This window comes from Thalassophryne amazonica, chromosome 6, assembly GCF_902500255.1.
Source record: "Thalassophryne amazonica chromosome 6, fThaAma1.1, whole genome shotgun sequence".
Taxonomy (NCBI): Eukaryota; Metazoa; Chordata; class Actinopteri; order Batrachoidiformes; family Batrachoididae; genus Thalassophryne; species Thalassophryne amazonica.
Genome location: NC_047108.1, coordinates 95,999,072 through 96,019,410, shown reverse-complemented (window position 1 = coordinate 96,019,410; position 20,339 = coordinate 95,999,072). Strand labels below are relative to the sequence as shown.

At 40.2% G+C, this 20,339-nt stretch overlaps 1 protein-coding gene and 1 long non-coding RNA gene across 3 annotated transcripts in view; one reads left to right on the top strand and one right to left on the bottom strand.

The window, feature by feature from the left end:
• Positions 1–20,339, top strand: part of LOC117512698 — a 589,105-nt gene that overhangs the window by 40,190 nt on the left and 528,576 nt on the right. The gene's annotated exons all lie outside the window — the stretch shown is intronic.
• Positions 1,622–20,339, bottom strand: part of dlgap4a (discs, large (Drosophila) homolog-associated protein 4a) — a 342,556-nt gene continuing 323,838 nt past the window's right edge. For both annotated transcript variants that reach the window (XM_034172850.1, XM_034172851.1), the window contains 6 exons: positions 15,845–16,266; positions 15,643–15,740; positions 9,947–10,383; positions 4,918–5,009; positions 4,542–4,691; positions 1,622–4,418 (listed from right to left, as the gene is read on the bottom strand). In XM_034172850.1, the coding sequence (XP_034028741.1) occupies positions 4,194–4,418; positions 4,542–4,691; positions 4,918–5,009; positions 9,947–10,383; positions 15,643–15,740; positions 15,845–16,266 (1,424 nt within the window). In that variant the 3' untranslated portion in view covers positions 1,622–4,193. The remainder of the gene's footprint in view (positions 4,419–4,541; positions 4,692–4,917; positions 5,010–9,946; positions 10,384–15,642; positions 15,741–15,844; positions 16,267–20,339) is intronic.

The following is a 20,339-nucleotide window of genomic DNA, read 5'->3' as shown; positions in this document are numbered from 1 at the left end:
AACATCATTTATCTACAAATAAATTGAGCCACTGAGCTCCAAAAAAGCCTGTTCTTACAGACTGGTTTCATGGGACACGGCGATCAGAAGAACAGAGGCACTCAACTGTGTGCTCACCTCAGGGTGCTTTGGTTGGAGACTGCTGCTCACGTAAAGGCTCTGCCTTGCAGGATCCACTTCTGTGCCAAAAACCCTCTCATCTTGATGGTGACAGTAGAGTGCCGCTGAACACATGGGTTCAAAATTTCTCACTAAGGTCAAATAGGTTGAGATCTGGCTACTGCAAACAGCATAGTATACGAATCCCATGAATCATTCAATGACATTTCATACCCTGTGGACGGGGCATTCGTTGTGTTTCTCCTCTTATTTGCAATTTCAATTTATTTCATTTATACAGTGCCAAATCGCAACAAAGCTGCCTCAAGGTGCTTGACACAAGTAAGGTCTAACCTTACCAACCCCTAGAGCAAGCACACAGGTGACAGTGGTAAGGAAAAACTCCCTCTGATGATAATGAGGAAGAAACCTCAAGCAGACCAGACTCAGAGGGGCAACCCACTGAGGTATGTACACTTTGTATGGGGATGTCCAACAGTCGGGATCTTATGCAAACTCTTCTTTTAAACTTATTTTTAGGGTATTTCGGTTGTCTGTTCTTTTTAAAATTGCATCAGTTTGTAGAAAGTACACTGCGTTTTGCTCTACAGTTACGATCACATTGCACGAAGATCGAATGAATCACTGTGTGATCGTATGTTTAAGCAGATCAAACTGAAGAGTTCAGCTGGCTTGTTTTATTTTAAACTATTAAAATAAAGATCACACACACAAAGTTTTTCAAACACTTTTCTCTGCTCAGTTAATAGAACCAAATATGTTACATGTTTCACATCATAACATGCATGTGTTCAGAACTGTGCGGCATTCAATTTTTGCAATTTATTTCCAAAAAGAAAATATGCCACAGATTTTTTTTCCAACACAATTTTTTTTTATTCTCTTAAAAGAAACTAGCCTCACAGTGTCTAACTAATACAGAACATTGAAGAACCTTTCATCTGTAAGATATGTGCTTTCTGTCAAAATAATGTCCATCAGCAGAAGGTAATCTACATGTTTTGCTTATTTTCCTAGCTGGATATCTGAGGACAGATGCCAAGAGTGGATATGCAGCAAAAAAAAAAAAGCCCCAATAAGAGCAGGTACTCAAAGTCAGAATGAGTGATTCTCAGCATGCTTGTCTGTCAAACATACAAGGTGCCCCGGATTTATCCCGATGACTGTTGCTTTGATGTAATTAAAGGTCCAGGAAATCAGGTAAATTTGAGGGGAAAATAAAAATTAAATCAACCAGAGATTATTGCTCCATCAGCATAATCTGTCCGTTATACCATCAGGTCATTTTTTTTTGTCCATTTTGTAGCCCTTTAAAACTCAGGAAGTACTAGTAAACAAACTGACAATCCCTGATCAGGCCACGCTCCAAGGATAGCAAGTGGGCAAATAAAGGGATCCAGCTTTCAAAATAACATGAAGATTGCGCTTATCACAGAAACACATATACAGAATGTACCCTGAATGCCTTACACAGAACACCTGCAAGACCCCATAAATAGATTTATAACAAAATAGTCATGCTTTTAAAGATCACAAAGTAACACAAAGGTCTAGTGCTAATGATTTATTGATGTAATATTAACTTAGCTAATATTACCATCACAATATGGATGAGTTCAATTGAAAAGACAGTATGACATGACCAGGACATGTACCAAAGGGATGTTTAATGATTTCTTTAGACAATGAAAAATGTACGTGTTTACAGCTGATGTAATATAAATACAAAGAAATCAACAACTTGGTGCTGTCAGCATTCCCAGTTCAACTTCATTTCTTATTAAAACAGTACACAATCCCTGGAGTATCACATAAAAACTGATCAGTAGGGAAAGAGCCAGCTCTTACTGGAAAGAAGGAAAATAAAATAATCAACCTACACTTATGCATGTGGCCAGCTCTACTCATGTACCATTGGCACGTGTTTCAATTTGATTTAAAAATAATAAAAAAAAAAGGAAATCCCACAATGAGAAAGTCACATTGGAGACCAGGCAGAATTTATCGGTACTGAGCAGATGCAAAGAAATGGATGAAAAGCCCACAGCAGAAAAAACTATTTTACTTCATATGATAGTGAAATGTTAAGAACAGCTGCCATCTTGGCTTATCAAATCCCTTGCAGCACCATTCATTTATTCTAAAAAATATTTCAGGCATCTTTATTCGGGGTTAAAGTCATTAAAAAAGTCAAATGACATCAAAATTAAACAGATGTACCACAGTTCTTCAGTCATAAACTCTGAAACGAGGCTGGGGTTCAAGCTAATGGAAAGGTGAGTGAAATCAACAATTAACGTTCACTCACCAAGAGTGATTTTCTTAAATCTTTAAAGGTCACTCTATTATGAATTTACTTCAACCTAGTTATGTCAATTGGTCCCTTAAATACGAAACATATGCAATTAATTTAAGCAATTTTGCAGCTTGCTTTCTCCACTTAAATAACCAAGACTTGCAGAACCTGTAGGGAATAGGAATCAAGAACTGGTTCCAAATTTTACAATCCATCAGAATTATGTCTTGGACCTCAATTTCTCCCAACACTGCCATGGTTTTCTGAAAGAAAACATGGGTCATCACATCCAGCTGCATTGATGCTGAAATCCTGTGTAGATCTACATTTTTCCACAAAGAAAAATGAACAGGAACATGTAAAGAATTGAACTGATGATCAGAATTGAAAAGGACACTGATGGATTAAATTCCATGAATTCCCATCCCTTGGAACTAGTTGACATAACTTAGATTAAGCAAATGTATATCTTTGTGTTTGAGCAATTAATTTACACCTACTATAAAAATAAAGCTCTTAAATTAGAGCTTGAGATTTTACTCATTTTAAAGCCAAATTATTTTTTTCATCATCAACTACCTCAATGAAAAGCGCTGATGTTTTAAAAGTTAATCATTCTCTTTCCAGTAGCATGTGAACCCCGACCCCACCAGTTTGGTTGAATGGGAATGCCATATACAATAAAGTGGGTGAATATCTTGGCCCCCTACATCCCATGGAGATGCAGTGAAAGAATGATTAGGAAAACAAAAAGTGGGCATACTTGATCTGAGGTGAATGGAAAAGTGCAACGATCAAGTCGAAATGAGTGGTAAATGTGTACATTTCATACATTTATCTGTAGCTCACCGGCATGTCAGCAATTCCTGGCATCCCATCACAAAAACAAACATTAAGACTTTAACCAAGGGCACCACACAGACATCAGTCGGTGTGCGCTTATGAAAAGCAGAGGAAGAGACAAGAAATGGAGTGAATGATTGCATTAAGTGCTTATATACCAAGACAGTACATGTACGCGATCTATATAAAAAAAAAAAAAAAAAAAAAAAAATACCCCAGTACTGAACACAGACCTCTTTCTAACAAATAATCTGGTATACAACATTTACAAAATGCACATTTAATAGTGTGTTTTTAAATTTATTCTTTAAATATATATATATATGCTACTGCCTTCCTCTGGTTCTTTGCATTTTGAACCTCCGTAACGCCAACTGATACTTGTTACAAAGAAAAACGTACACACCACACGTGACGAGTGGCAGCCTAATACAAACAGAGAACAGGAAGACTCTGGACAGAGAGTACACCTGCATGTGGGTCCTGAGTGTGTGTGGATGGTAGCTCAGCTCGGAAACCAGGCAGACACTATTTGCCGGCAGAGACTTGATGGTGAAAGGAGTTCACAGAGTAAACTTTTTGGGGTCCCAAGATTCTTCAGCTGACTAAGTACAGGAGATGTTTTCAAATCCAACATACTTCACAATTAAGACAGTTCTGATAACTATTTTAGGAGATAATTATTATAACAACAATAATCATAATATGAAACATCCGTCAGGTTCATTCTGTCCCACAGCAGCACGGAAAGAGTCTGTATTCTGGGTAGTTTCGATGCCCTATGATCCCCAATCATCAGCTGTGCTGCTCTGAGGGGTTGGCCTCTATGCATCCGTTGTACTTCTGTGTGTTTGTGTCGTCACAGATCTGTGCATTTATGTCAGTAAATATCTGAGGTGAGTCTCCCCCCCCCACTGTCCTTGCTGGTTGACTTTCAGAGGCGGGTTTGGGCCTCTGGGACGTAGATTTCGATGCTGTCGGCGCTTTCTGTAGCGGAGTTCTGTCGTACTGATGCTGCGCGCTTCGCTGCCATCAACCGTTTTCTCGCCTCTTGCCGCTGCTTGTCCACAGCTGAGTCCACACTCCTATCTTTACCCGATGACAGCTTCGGTTTAGGCTGCTTCTTTGGCACAGACGATGGAAGCTCCTTGTTTTCGTCCTGAGGGATCCATGAGAAAAAGAAATTATAACCTCTAATGTGTAGATAGTAAGCCATTATCCCTGCATTATTTTAAAGATTAGACAAACTCTTGCAGGTTCAGGCTGTCACTAAAAACAATACCTTCTCCGGTTTCTCAGGAAGCTGCCAGTTGTTGGCTTTAAGCTGGTAGAGCTCGTCAAACTTCATGCTGATGTCTTCTACTGAAAGTTGTAACAGATCCCAGAACCCTGCAAGGTCCTGTGCAGTTGGTCGTGGATTAGCATTTGCGTTCTAGGATAAAAGAAAATAACTGACAGTGACGTCACATGGACAGCTTTGGCCAAACCAGGAAGAAATAGAAATAACTAAAAGTCCATAGGTCTACCATAGCTGACAGTTCCACACTTTTGACCACAAAAAATTCACAACCATCTGCAAATTTCTCTCTCTCACACACACGCACACGTACACACACACGCACACACACGCACGTGTAAAATCTACTGGTTTCACTCACCAGGTTCTCATTACAGAGGCCTCGGAACTGCTCGAACTTCTGTGACATGAGTAGCTGGGCACTGCCCACAGCACTGCGGATTGTCCCCAACACTTAGGGAAAAGGGAGAGAAGCACCCAAAGTGATTAATCAATGTCAAGAGGAAGAATACACAAAACACCAGCAAAATCCATCTAGAAGTCTACACATTATGCATTTTCCTCACATTTACTGCACTTGAATACAGCATTTTTCCTTCTTGATGTACAACAATCAGTTATTTGTTATTTGTTTACAATTCTGTGTGTGGTTTCTCTAAGCAATTAATCATCAAGGGAAGAAGACCTATATTTTTTTCTGCATAATTTAGTTGCATGTAAAATTGAAATTCAGAATTCAAGTTCACAGGGAACAGGGTAAGTGACAATATGATGTCTCTATGCACTATATTCTGTGTTCCTTCATCTTTAAAACAGAAAGAGTAACAGAGTGGTATTTTGAGCTGATGGTGTCTTTGAAGGAAAAGTTGTCTCCCACACCAACACCAAATGTTACTGTGAGTCACAGCAGTAATGTGGAGCACCCTGCTTTGGCTCATTTACTCCAGTCACAGCTTCACCTAATCTGTCAGACCTTTAATGACACAGAGATTACTATGAAAAATCTTTTTTTTTTCTCAGCAGAGTATCTTAGACATCTCACACAGTCACTGGCAGTTTTAGCCACGTTCACACATACATGATTTTTGACCAGGATACCACTCCTATCAGTTTGTGGAAGGTCCTGGGGACACTAAATCGTGACACACAAGACGCTAACATGACTATGTCCTGTACTCTTGCCACCAACTTGAAGGCAACAACAACAAAGAACGCAAAGAATGCCTCTCAAACCATTTCTTCTCTCTGGCTAATATTTTAACTTCCTTGTCCTCAAACGTGTGGTTAGTGTCTTTAAGGTGAGATCAGTCTGCAGTTCATCTCCATCTTAAAGACACTAACTACACATTTGAGGACAAGGAAGTTAAAATATTAGCCAGAGAGAAGAAATGGTTTGAGAGAGGGGTCAAGGAGGCATTCTTTGTGAAACGTTTGAAACCCAGCCTTAACCGGGGATGGGGTCTGAGACACGCTTTATCCCCTGTTTACAATGGGGTACTCAGGTCAAAGCAGTTTCAGTCTTTTGTTCATGGTAATGAGTCATTCACGTCATCAGCAGAGTCGTCAAGGGAGCCATCAGGAGAGGGACAGCTGCCCTGTCATTAGGAAGGTGCTAACTAGAGCACAACAGGTGCTAATTAGAGCTATTGTTTAGTCACTAGCCTATAGCAGTCTGCCTCTCGGTAGGAGGGGTCTGGTTAGGTTAAAACTCCAGCTTTTGTGACTTCTTGATTATTCTTCTCTACAAGAGTCAAGACAGAAGTCAGACCACCAGAGCAAGAATTTTAGCTGAGGAAGCTTCTGCGATTTGAAGCGAAACGTCCTCGCGTCAAGCAACCCAGTCCAGTCGAAGATTCAAGCTTCTCTACCACTCAAGTTTTACATATAGACTGTATATACACACCGTGCATCCAGAAAGCATTTACAGTGCTTCACTTATTCCACATTTTATGTTACAGCCTTATTCCAAAATAGCGTAAATTAATTTTCCCCCTCACATTTTATTCAACACCTCATAATGACATTTTTTTTCCTTTTGAAATTTTTGCAAATTTAATAAAAACAAAAATTTAAGAAATCAAGTACATAAATATTCACACCCTTTGCTCAATACTTTATTGATACACCTTTGGCAGCAATTTCTTGGGGTCATAGTTTTGCTGAAAGATGAACAGTCACCCCAGTAAATGAAGTCAAGAGCGCTCTGGAAAAGTTTTCATCCAGGATGTCTCTGTACATTGCTGCATTCATCGTTCCCTCAATCCTGACTAGTCTCCCAGTTCCTGCAGCTAAAAAACATCCCCACAGCATGATGCTGCCACTACCATGCTTCACTGTAGGGATGGTGCCTGGTTTCCTCCAAACATGACACCTGGCTTTCACGCCAAAGAGTTCAATCTTTGGCTCATCAGACCAGAAAAGTTTGTTTCTCATGGTCTGAGAGTCCTTCAGGTGCCTTTTGGCAAACTCCAGGTGGGCTGCCATGTGCCTTTTACTGAGGATTGGCTTCCATCTGGCCTCTCTACCATACAGGGCTGATTGGTGGATTGTTGCAGAGATGGTTGTTCTTCTGGAAGGTTCTCCTCTCTACACAGAGGAATGCTGGAGCTCTGACAGAGTGACCATCGGGTTCTTGGTCACCTCCCTGACTAAGGCTCTTCACCCTGATCTCTAAGTTTAGACGAGTGGCCAGCTCTAGGAAGAGTCTTGATGTATCCGAACTACTACCATTTACAGATGATGGAGGCCACTGTGCTCACTGGGACCTTCAAGCAGCAGAAATGTTTTGTTACCCTTCTTCACCTTCCCCAGATTTGTGGCGACATGCACTGTCAACTGTGGGGCCTTATATGTAGACAGGTGTGTGCCTTCCCAAATCATGCCCAGTCAACTGAATTTACACCAGATGGACTCCAATTAAGCCACAGAAACATCTCAATGATGATCAGTGGAAAGAGGACGCACCTGAGCTCAATTCTGAACTTTGTGACAAAGGCTGCACACATTGTCATTATGGGCAATTGTGTGTAGAATTTTGAGGAAAAAAAAAAGAATTTAATTCATTTTGGAATAAGGTCATGTGGATAAAGTGATCACTGAGAATGCTTTCCGAATGCACTGTACAAAGCCTGCGTGACGTCACCCATAGGTTTTCTATAGAGACCCAGAACAGCCAATATGAAGCCCGTATCTGGGCGTTGCCATGTTGGCAGCAGCGCTGTTTCTGGCCATGTCATGATTAATGCATAAAAAGGTGCAGAAAATTTTAAGTGACAAGTCACGGAGCTGCAACTTTTTCTTCTTCTGCATGGGCTTCATCTGAGCCCATTGAAGCTGACCAATTGGTGAAGCTTATTGAAGTTTACCAAATTATGCTGTGCTGTGGACATTCTTGTTTACTCATAGCGACATGTCATGTTGTCCTTGTAGAGTCTTGATGGTGTTGTGCCAAATCAATTTAATTTCAATTTATTTTCATTTATATAGTACCAAATCACAATAGAGTTGCCTCAAAGCGCTTCACACAGGTAAGGTCTAACCAAATCATTGCGATTCTTGATTCAATTGTGATGAATCATCTTCTATATCATAATAAGGCCATGGTGCTGTAAAGGAGTTTTGAGAGTTGATTATACACGACGTTAAGATTCCCCACGACGACTCACTCAAAACCAAGCAATGAACTAACTGCATTCACAAAACAAAAGGGCTTTGGAATTCGAAATGTAGCCTTTCCCCATTTATGTCTACAACCCCTGGCAAAAATTATGGAATCACCGGCCTCAGAGGATGTTCATTCAGTTGTTTAGTTTTGTAAAAAAAAAAGCAGATCACAGACATGACACAAAACTAGAGTCATTTCAAATGGCAACTTTCTGGCTTTAAGAAACACTATAAGAAATCAGGAAAAAAAAAAAAAAAAATTGTGGCAGTCAGTAAAGGTTACTTTTTTAGACCAGAGGGAAAAAAATATGGAAGCACTTCATTCTGAGGAAAAAATTATGGAATCATGAAAAACAAAAGAACGCTCCAACACATCACTAGTATTTTGTTGCACCACCTCTGGCTTTTATAACAGCTTGCAGTCTCCGAGGCATGGACTTAATGAGTGACAAACAGTACTCTTCATCAGTCTGGCGCCAACTTTCTCTGATTGCTGTTGCCAGATCAGCTTTGCAGGTTGGAGCCTTGTCATGGACCATTTTCTTCAACTTCCACCAAAGATTTTCAATTGGATTAAGATCCGGACTATTTGCAGACCATGACATTGACCCTACGTGTCTTTTTGCAAGGAATGTTTTCACAGTTTTTGCTCTATGGCAAGATGCATTATCATCTTGAAAAATGATTTCATCATCTCCAAACATCCTTTCAATTGATGGGATAAGAAAAGTGTCCAAAATATCAACATAAACTTGTGCATTTATTGATGATGTAATGACAGCCATCTCCCCAGTGCCTTTACCTGACATGCAGCCCCATATCATCAATGACTGTGGAAATTTACGTGTTCTCTTCAGGCAGTCATCTTTATAAATCTCATTGGAATGGCACCAAACAAAAGTTCCAGCATCATCACCTTGCCCAATGCAGATTCGAGATTCATCACTGTATGTGACTTTCATCCAGGATTAGACTGTGGACAGTTCGGTCACAGACATTGACTCCAGTTTCCTCCCATTCGTTCCTCATTTGTTTTGTTGTGCATTTTTCGATTTTTGAGACATATTGCTTTAAGTTTTCTGTCTTGACGCTTTGATGTCTTCCTTGGTCTACCAGTATGTTTGCCTTTAACAACCTTCCCATGTTGTTTGTATTTGGTTCAGAGTTTAGACACAGCTGACTGAACAACCAACATCTTTTGCAACATTGCGTGATGATTTACCCTCTTTTAAGAGTTTGATAATCCTCTCCTTTGTTTCAACTGACATCTCTCGTGTTGGAGCCATGATTCATGTCAGTCCACTTGGTGCAACAGCTCTCCAAGGTGTGATCACTCCTTTTTAGATGCAGACTAACGAGCAGATCTGATTTGATGCAGGTGTTAGTTTTGAGGATGAAAATTTACAGGGTGATTCCATAATTTATTCCTCAGAATTGAGTGAGTCCATATTTTTTTCCCTCTGCTTGGTCTAAAAAAGTAACCGTTACTGACTGCCACAATTTTTTTCCTTGATTTCTTATAGTGTTTCTTAAAGCCAGAAAGTTGCCATTTGAAATGACTTTAGTTTTGTGTCATGTCTGTGATATGCTTTTTTCTACAAAATTAAACAACTGAATGAACATCCTCCGAGGCCGGTGATTCCATAATTTTTGCCAGGTGTTGTATATAAGACTATAGTGAACACACCAAGTGTTTGACAGCCACTCCCTGTAATTCTCTCACTTACCCTCCTCTGATAGCTTGTTGTCTTTGGTCTCCTGCTCCATTTGTTGACACCAGCCCTCCATGCGCCCCATTTCTGCTTGTAGCAGCTTCAGAAACCAGTTGCCATCTCTGAGACAGGCCAGCATGCTGGACTGAACACCCTCTGCATGGCTGCTGCAGTTTCCCATCTCCAGACTGGGATCTGGTGGTGGTAATGAGGAGGGGTCCAATGCGGGGTCCAGAGCCTCAAGTGGTGAGGTGGATATTCTGGGTCGGTCAGAGGTGTGCTTAAGGGGTTGTTCTTCCGTGGCTCTATCTTGTCCATTTGATGATGTGGTATTTAATTTGTGACTGTGGGTGCAGTTGGCCGTGTTGTTTTCCGTTAGTGCGGCATCCTGTAGCTCCTGAGGCTCAGTCTCTGTATTTTGCCTGGAGGCCATGCTGCTGTCCCGGCTGAGACTGCAGGGACATTCAAACATGCCAGCCTCTGAGAGAATGTTACAATAATTTCACAATGAAGTGACACAGACATGTTCATAATTTTGAGGCCGATAAAACACGATGAAAGCTAACTGCACATTAGCAGCTACAGTGACACAAAACACTGTACAACGGAAATTAAAAGCTGAAAGGGTATACATCAAAGCACTGCAGGGCCACTTGTTTCAGGGAAAATGAGAAAGCCACAAGAAAGCAGGCTGTTAAACATATGTGATGATGGGAAAGTGGAGTGCAATAGAAAAAAATTTAATTAGTTTCTCATTACATTCAACACAGGAGTAAGAGTGCATCAACCAGGACCTTGTGCTACAGGTTCCTAGAAATGGTAGAACACCACACCAGACTGTGTGAGACTGTTTCACTTAAGATGGGGGTGTGTCAGTGTTTCTCGTGACAACATATAGGTGACAATAAATAAATTCAATTAGCCACTTTTCATAAAATGTACCAAAACATTCTCAGAGATCCTGAGTCATAAGGGCATTGTTTCCTGTAAAAACAAGTGACAACAGAGACAAGTGACAACAGACATCAGTGTTGGTGTGACATGTCCACATAATAGATTACATCAACAATGTTTATTTATATAGCGCGTGCAGATGCGTTGCAAAGAGGGAGCGGAAAAACCTCTGTCGCAATCATCTCAACTGTGGGAGAGATGGGTAATGAAATCCGGTATTAAACGGGCCGTGACTAAATTATGAAAGAGCAAAGTATCAATAAGCTGTGACGTTAGGTACTGGAAAAGAGCGCTCATTCCCTTCCTTGGTGTGCATGAGGCTTGTGTGTTTATCCTTTGACCTTTGGTCTGTGTGCTCAAACAGTGTCATATCTCCATCGCAAAGCAGGCATGCTTTATAAGTGCACGCACAAAAATAATCCAAATTATTGTGATGTAAAATGTATATTTTGTGCCTCTATGAGACTGTGTTCAGACCACCATCGCTGATATACACACAAGAAATACACTGATGGGGAGCACTCGGTCAAACAATAAAAATAAAGTGAACCCAACACAAAATTTGAAAGTCACTGTGGAGAAGAATCTCATTTTTCCCCACAGCTGAATAAACTGATTTATTTTTAAAAGACTGGACCAAGAAAAAGACAGAATTATTGTCATTTTATTTTTTTTAGGGAGCGACAGGTGTGTATCTGGCCTGTTTACTCAGTTATTAAGCTCTTATCCCGTGCCAATTGGTCATAATAAACATTACACCACCTTATAAATTAATGTTATCAGAACTGCAGTAAATTCAATAATCTTTCAAAGATATACTACAGTGTTGTCATTTATGTAAGCACGCTCTTTCTCAAAGCAAAAGTACTGATAAGAATAGCATTAAAGTACTGGAACGATAAGCAGTATAATGCACTACATTCATTTTACTTGAATGAAACAATCCCTTCCATTAATTTTATTTTGGAGAGGCTTTATATTGGACTGTGAATTTTTTTAAGGGAATTAACAACAAGGTAATTTGGGCAGCACGGTGGCCTAGTGGTTAGCACTGTTGCCTCACAACAAGATGGTTGTGGGATCAATTCCCACCTGTGGCCTTTCTGTGTGGAGTTTGCATGCTCTCCCCGTGTTTGTGTGGGATTTCTCTCACATTTAAAAGACATGCAGGTTAGGTGAATTAACTGTCCAGGTCTCCCTTGCAAAAGAGATCTCGATCTCAATGGGACTAACCTGGTTAAATAAAGGCTAAATTAAATTAAAAACAAAATATAAATTTATTATTATTAAAACACAGATTACCAGTTAAGAATGGGAAATACAACCCCAATTCCAATGAAATTGCAATGTTGTGTAAAATGTAAATAAAAAAATACAATGATTTGTAAATCCTCTTCAATCTATATTCAATTGAATACACCACAAAGACAAGATATTTAATGTTGAAACTGATAAACTTTATTGTTTTTGTGCAAATATTTGCTTACTTTGAAATGGATGCCTATAACATGTTTCAAAAAAGCTGGGTCAGTGGTATGTTTACCACTGTGTTACATCACCTTTCCTTCTAACAACTCAATAAGCGTTTGGGAACTGAGGACACTAACTGCTGAAGCTTTGTAGGTGGAATTCTTTCCCATTCTTACTTGATGTACGACTTCAGTTCAACAGTCCGGGGTCTCCGTTGTCATATTTTGCACTTCATAATGCGCCACACATTTTCAATGGGCGACAGGTCTGGACTGCAGGCAGGCCAGTCTAGTACCCGCACTCTTTAACTACGAAGTCACGCTGTTGTAACATGTGCAGAATGTGTTTTTGCATTGTTTTGCTGAAATAAGCAGGGATGTCCCTGAAAAAGACGTTGCTTGGATGGCAGCATGTGTTGCTCCAAAACCTGGATGTACCTTTCAGCATTGATGGTGCTATCACAGATGTGTGAGCTGCCCATGCCATGGGCACTAACACACCCCTAAATCATCACAGATGCTGGCTTCTGAACTTTGCGCTGGTAACAATTTTCCTCTTTTGTCCAGAGGACACGACGTCCATGATTTCCAAAAACAATTTGAAATGTGGACTCATCAGACTACAGCACACTTTTCCACTTTGCATCTGTCCATTTCAAATGAGCTCGGGCCCAGAGAAGGCAGCTGCGTTTCTGGATGTTGCTGATGTGTGGCTTTTGCTTTGCATGGTAGAGTTTTAACTTGCAGTTGTAGATGTAGCGACGAACTGTGTTAACTGACAATAGTTTTCTGAAGTGTTCCTGAGCCCACGCAGTAAGATCCTTTACACAATGATGTTGATTTTTAATGCAGTGCCACCTGAGGGATCGAAGGTCACGGGCATTCAATGTTGGTTTTTCGCATTGCTGAACATTAAATGTCTTATCTTTGTGGTGTATTCAATTGAATATAGGTTGAAGAAGATTTGCAAATCATTGTATTCTGTTTTTATTTATGTTTCATACAACGTCCCAACTTCATTGAAACTGGGGTTGTATAATGATGGGGAATAATGCCCAATGTTTTAGTTTCATAGTGAAGATGACTGAATTCTGAAACATAAATGCCAAGTTTTACATTTTAAATTTGTGTGAATTCATTGTTATATTATTAGAATAATATAATACAGCACATCCACAAAGTATTCACAGTGCTTCACTTTTACTGTTACTGTCTTATTCCAAAATGGAGTAAGTTCATTTTTTCCCATAAAAATTCTACACACAACATCACATAATGACAACATTAAATTTATTTATGCAGATATATATATATATATATATATATATATATATATATATATATATATATATATATATATATATAATAAACAAACTGAAAAATCCTATGTACATAAGTATTCACACCCTTTGCTCAATATGTGATGCACCTTTGGCAGCAATTAAAGCTTGGCACACCTATCTTTGGGCAGTTCTGCCCATTCCTCTTTGCAACACCTCTCAAGCTCCATCAAGCTGGATGGGGAGCTTCGGACCGTATGGTAGAGTGGCCAGACAGACGCCACTCATTAAAAGGCACATGGCAGCCCACCTGAAGTTTGCCAAAAGGCATGTGAAGGACTCTCAGACCATGAGAAACAAAATGTTTTTTCTTTTAGCAGCAGGAACTAGGAAACTAGTCAGGACTGAGGGAAAGATAAATGCAGCAATTTACAGAGACATGGGTGTGTGTGTGTGTGTGAATGTACTCCATTTTGGAATAAGGCTGTAACGTGAAAAGCGAAGCACAGTGAAAACTTTTACAAAATGCAGCTAAATTTTAGTGGTGTAATGGATCATAATAGACCCCTGCAAAGCAGTCTTTTAAATCAGGTTCACAAAATGTGAACAAGAGCCGTAATATAGCAAAAGACATGTGCGAGACTGCAATTTTTGCTTCAATGCTTGATATGAGAAATATGTTTTCATATGTCAAAAACATGATGTGACTGGCAAAAACTAACACTCGATTTGGATTCAGAGGCCCCAAATTACCCAAAATCTGCTGAAAACTCCATGCAAGAAAAATTGTGGTGACCAGTGTAATATTTTGAGGAGAATTCCTTTTTTTTTGAGCATCTATGAGATAGACTGCAGAAATGAAGACAAGCACAGTGTGAGAACAGTCTTCAAAACATGGATCTAACCATGGAATTTATCCTTTCCATACATGGAGCCAGGAGAACTCTTAAAGCACGTTATCTTTCCTGAAAACGTAGAACTGGCCACGTTTGTGCTACCTCGTCATGTCACACCATGGTAAGCTAAGCTGCTACGTGTGGGACACCAGTGAGTCTCGCTGAGGAAGCCACTTCTGTGATCACGGTGTTGGACAGAACATAATGAGTGACTGCTGCTAACAGGAGACCCGTGATGTTGGCCAGCTACAGTGTTTGTGTTATTGGCCAAGCAAAGCTAAACCAATAGCTAAGCTAAGCTACGTTACCGGGAGCCCAGGCAAGGTGTGGAGAAGGCTGACGGAGGAACACTGTTTTTCTGTGGACAATGACAGTGCCACACAGCGGAACAATATTTTTACATAGCTCTGTGTGTGAACGCAGCAGGAATGAAATCAAAGACACTGCTTTCACGGTATGTAATCATTATTATTCAGTCTTACTGAGACGTATGCAATGTTTTCTTTTTTCCTGAATAAACCGCACGTTAGAAAGAGGCCTAGCCAGGCATATGTTAATCATAAAATACAAGAATTTGACTTGAAAACCAAATTAAAAGTAATTAAAACCTTATTAAATTTGGAGACAAAAAGCAACCCAGATTCACTGTGTGTACTGGTCATGAAATGGACTGTAAATGGACACAGGTGGAGTGACTTTCAGGAAGCAGTCAGCAACATGGATCTGCATGCTGATTTGACATTTGAAGTTTTACGCCAGATGGCCTTCTTGATACAACTCCACTTTGTGTGGAGAAATGTGGCAGGGGTGGGGTTTGAACTGGGAATCTTCTGCACTGAAACCAAGCACACTAACCACTTGGCCACCACCCTCCCCCCCAAAAAATTGTCATTTGTGACACAAATAAACCATTAAATATTTACAGAAACACACATGGCCTTAGAAGTAAACAGATGCTAATTTTGTGAGTGCTGCCAGATATGTGTAATAAGACGAATTGCAGAGAGGCATCTATAACTTAAGAAGTGAGTACATTATGATACTATGAAGACAGCAATCAAACATTCGATCATTTTAACGACGTCACAACTCTGTCAAATATTTCAACTTACGGCCTGCCGTTCTCCACTTGCACTCCAATTGACTGAAATTTTAGGGATGTAGCCAAAGGTACCGTTTCCTCTCTTGGACTTGGCAAGATATAATCCACCTGAGAAACAATTATTACCAAAACAAACTCAAATTTAACCGAGTATGGTTCTGTCTTTTCCAATTACAAATGTACTTCCTAAATGAGAAGCAGGAACCTCATACCTGAATGCCAATAGAAGAAAGTTTCCTCTTCGATGCAGTCGGTGGGGGGTCTAGGGTGATACAAACACTTGGAATGTCATTATGGATTTGGGTGGTGGAGGAGGTGGTGGTGATAGCAGCAGGACTGGAGATGGTGGTGGAATGGAGTTCACGAGGGGCTGGAACAGGTTGTATCGAGCCTGCAACTGGTGCAGTGGCAGTGACAACCGGCTGACTCCCTTTAGCCCGACTATCAGTGCGGATGCTACTAAGACTGTCAGAAGAATTGCTGCGTCCTGACTGACTGTTGACCTCACTGCCGTGGTCCTGCTGGTCAAGGTATGTGTCTTGGGCTGACTCTGTGCTGCTCTGCACTGTCACGGAGATGAGAGGTTTAGAGGTGGTGCGGGGTGGGACTGGAGGTGGAGCCTTCCTATTGTTGACTGTTGGGGGGGAAAAAAACAAACAAACAAAAAGACAACAGAGGGATTACAAGAGTAGAGTAAGTGCTTGCTCTTTGGGCGTTTAGTTGAGAATACAACTAAACCTCCAAAGGAAAAAAAAAAAAAAAAAACCTGGTCCAACAGAGAAAATTCAGCTGATAAGCAAACATGTAAAGATTTATCTGACAGACAACCTTTTTCCCTTACTGCTACCCATTAAGATAATTTAATGTGTTCCACTGTCATCACTGTTTCTAAGGGAATTTTACTTGCCACTCTAGTTTTCTTGTTCTTGGAATTGTCAGACAGGGCAGGTTTGCCATCACTGCTCACTCAACTACTCAAAGCCATAATGACATGTACTGTCAGTAAGTTTCCAACAAAAGAAAAACATCGCTAATGACAAGAAAACTATTTTAACATTATTCAATAAAAAAGAGCTTTCAACTATTACATTAGTGCAAAGTAGCATGTCATTTTAAATTACAGATTATTATAAACATTACCACTTGACTCCTAAACAACATACAATTGAACAAATCCTGTTTCTCATCGTTACATTAAAAAAACAAAACATTAATGACCAACAAATACAAACATCACAGACCTGTAGTATTTTGATGGTTTCATGGTGCATATTATATATATATATGGTTTGTGCCTTATTCTACTCAGTGCCACTGGTACATACAGTATTAATTTAATCATAAGTAGTCTCTTGCCTCAATTTCTTCATTCTCCATCTCTGCTTATTCTTTAATCTGCTGTGGTGACAGAACCTTTCCAAGCTAATAAACGTTTAAGCTACCTGACTGGCTAGAGAGCTTCTACTTTTGGAGTTCTAAGTCTATTTGATCCAAATACTTTTGTGCCTAGCATTTTCAATGAAACAGAATCTGATTTGCAACAGAGCATTTGTCATGTATTTTTAATACGCCATTTATTGGTTGTAGCGTTGCCAGTTAGGGGTGCCATGATTACGCGACTATCAACATAGTTAGGAATAGGTATCGATAAGATTTTATCGATATACATTATCGATTCCGCTTATTGATCCGATTCCTTATCAATTCCCTTATCGATACCTCTTGTGAATTTGTGTACTAAAAGTAGGCTTTACAGGTTTTCTATGTCAGTGGGTCAAAGAGGTTTTTCTTTTAATCGTGCTCTCGCTCTGGGGAACGGTCTTCCAGCGACTGAAGCAAGTCGGAGTCCGTGGACATTTTTAAGTCAAGACTTAAAGCCTAATTTTATTATCTCTTATGAATAGTTTTTTATTTTTATCTGTTTTATTCTTTTACTTCTATTTTTAATCATGTATTTGAATTTTAACATTTTTATTTATTTATTAAAAATTTTTATGTTGACCTGTTCTGTGTGAGGCGCCTTGAGACTGCTTTTGTTGTGATTTGGCGCTTTATAACCTAATTGAATTGAAATTGAGCAACATTTTATTAAGTCTTAAAGTAAATTAATATGATATTGGTTACTGGATCCTTAAACTCTGCACATAATAAACTCTACATGGTGGATCCTTGATCTCTGGACATAAATAGAAATAAACAAAATCTGTAGTTTGTCAAAAGCATTTCCTTTCAGACATTATTGGCATGAATGTCTTTCCATACATCTGAGCTGAGCTCTTGCAGCTGGCTGCGCTGCACGTCAGGATGAAATTCATAAAGAATGCAGGACATCTCATTTTGGGAGGAGGGGAACAAAACATTTTAGTCGACTGTAGTTTGTCTATATTACAACGTTTGGAAAGAGGGGTCATTTTAATTAAAGTGGCAATTCTTTTTGAAGTTATTAATTCAGAGCGGACGCTGTCTCGGCAGAGAACGGCGCAGCGTTTGGAGCTGTGCCAACGGAACGGAGGACGATTCTCGTTTCTTGACTACATCAAGACAAGAGTCCCAGTTAGTGACTTTAATCAAATCAATTTCATTTATATAGCGCCAAATCACAACAAACAGTTGCCCCAAGGCGCTTTATATTGTAAGGCAATGGTGTGGTGGAAATTACATTTACAAGGCCAATAGTGCCTGTAGTTAAAGAATCACCCTTATATAGCACTTTTCCATCTGCATCAGACACTCAAAGCTCTTTTCAAATAATGCCGCACGTTTACCCCGATGTCAGGGTGCTGCCATACAAGGCGCTCACAACATACCGGGAGCAACTAGGGGATTAAGGACCTTACCCAAGGGCCCTTAAGCCCCTTTCACACCGGGGCTGCTCCCAGGTGCTTCCTGTGGTGTCATGACGAGACAGGAATATCTGCGTCAGGTGCGCACAGCAGGGGGCAGAGAGGAGGTGAGAACGCAGCCTGCAGGTTCTCTGCACAGAGAAGTCAGAGTGCACAGTTTGGCTGCAGACAGACTGTGCACTCTGACTTCTCTTCTACGTTATATTTGTTTTTGTGCAGAGCTGCAGGGCTGCGTTCTGTTATAGTTTATCTTTCCTCCTTTGACCGCTAGATGCGCGCGCACAAGCAAACGTCCGTAACCAAATGTGGAGATGTCTGGAGTTCTACTTGATGTTGACATGTCCTGTCTCAGGTCTTATGTCCTTTTTTAATGATGTGAGAGTTTGAGCAAAGAACAAGGAACTAATGCCTGCAGCCAGACTTTTTTTTTTTTTTTTTTTTTTTTTAATTGTTCACGTGTGCGTGCGTGAACGAAAGTCCATGAGTGGACTAGAGATGTCCGGACTTTTTACTGGATATTTCTGGCAATCAGTCTGAGAGCAGGACTTTTATGGATTTTATTTAAACACATTTGTGAGAGAAGAAGCTGTTTCACAGTGCCTCTCTTCACCAGACAACTCCACACAGAGAAGGAGCTGAGCTGCAATCACCATTTTTTTTTCCTGTGGTCTTTTTTTTTTTCAGCGTGTAGTTTTTACTGCATTAAGTACACGGCATAAAAACAATCCTGCGTGATTTATACTGCGGGAACAATGGAACACAGCAGGAATCATAAATTGGCTTCCGAGTCACGCCGGGTAACGCCTCTTTGCCCCGAATTACGCCTCTTTGCACCGACTTAAGCTGAAACCACTTCCTTTCTGCGTCGAGCACAGGACGCCAAAAAAATTAAGCAGGTTTAATTTTTCGGCGCCCGACTTGCTTCCTCCTTTGCGCCCCTCGCGCTGTTGTAGCGCCGAGCTGCTTCCACGCGGCGGCGTCATAATGACGCACGGCGCAACTGGGAGCAACCAGGAGCACCCCCGGTGTGAAAGGGGCTTTAGTGATTTTCTGGTCAGGCTGGGATTTGAACAGAGGATCCTCTGGTTAAAAGCCCAACACTTTAACCACTAGACCATCAACTCCCTTAAATGATGGAAAAGAAATATGATGCAACCTTTGAGAAGGTCTTTGTCTCTGCCAACAATAAGACATAGTAAAATAAATAAATAACCATAATAAAAGCAACATTCAAAGACAAATAGCAGCTGCATGCTGGTGCGGTAAGATACAATTAATATATGAGCCGATGAGTCGACTAATCACAAACGGTGACTAGTCGATTATCAAAATAATCGTTTGTGGCAGCCCCGTGGTCAGTGTGCCGGTACACAGCCCTGTCTAGATGGTGACGGTAGAACGCAGGTTTGTTCCGATACACCGATAATGATAAAATGTTTTGGACTGCTGAATAATTGCAGTGGGTACAACAAAGTTTAACATTACTTAAAATAGTGTTTTGAATGCACCAAGTGAAGCCCTGTGCGCAAAAATGTACAACCACTTTTGGATCATAAAACAGCACCATGTTGCCACAATTTACATAGTTCATGGAAAAATCTGGTGATTAAAAACTACTGCATTATTATTAGGTCTACAGAACAAGCAGTAGACGTAGCAGTAGTAGCATTACAAGTCTACTTGGCAGTAGACTTGTAATGACTCACTGAGCATAAACACCAGCTGGTGGCTGAGATGTTAAGGTAAGCATGTTTGCAATTGTATTATCGTAGTTTACTGAAGTAAATACGTTTATGTCCATAGGGAAACTGTCCATTCAACCAGACACTTCTAATGGAGTATTTTGCTTGTTCAGTGGTGACAA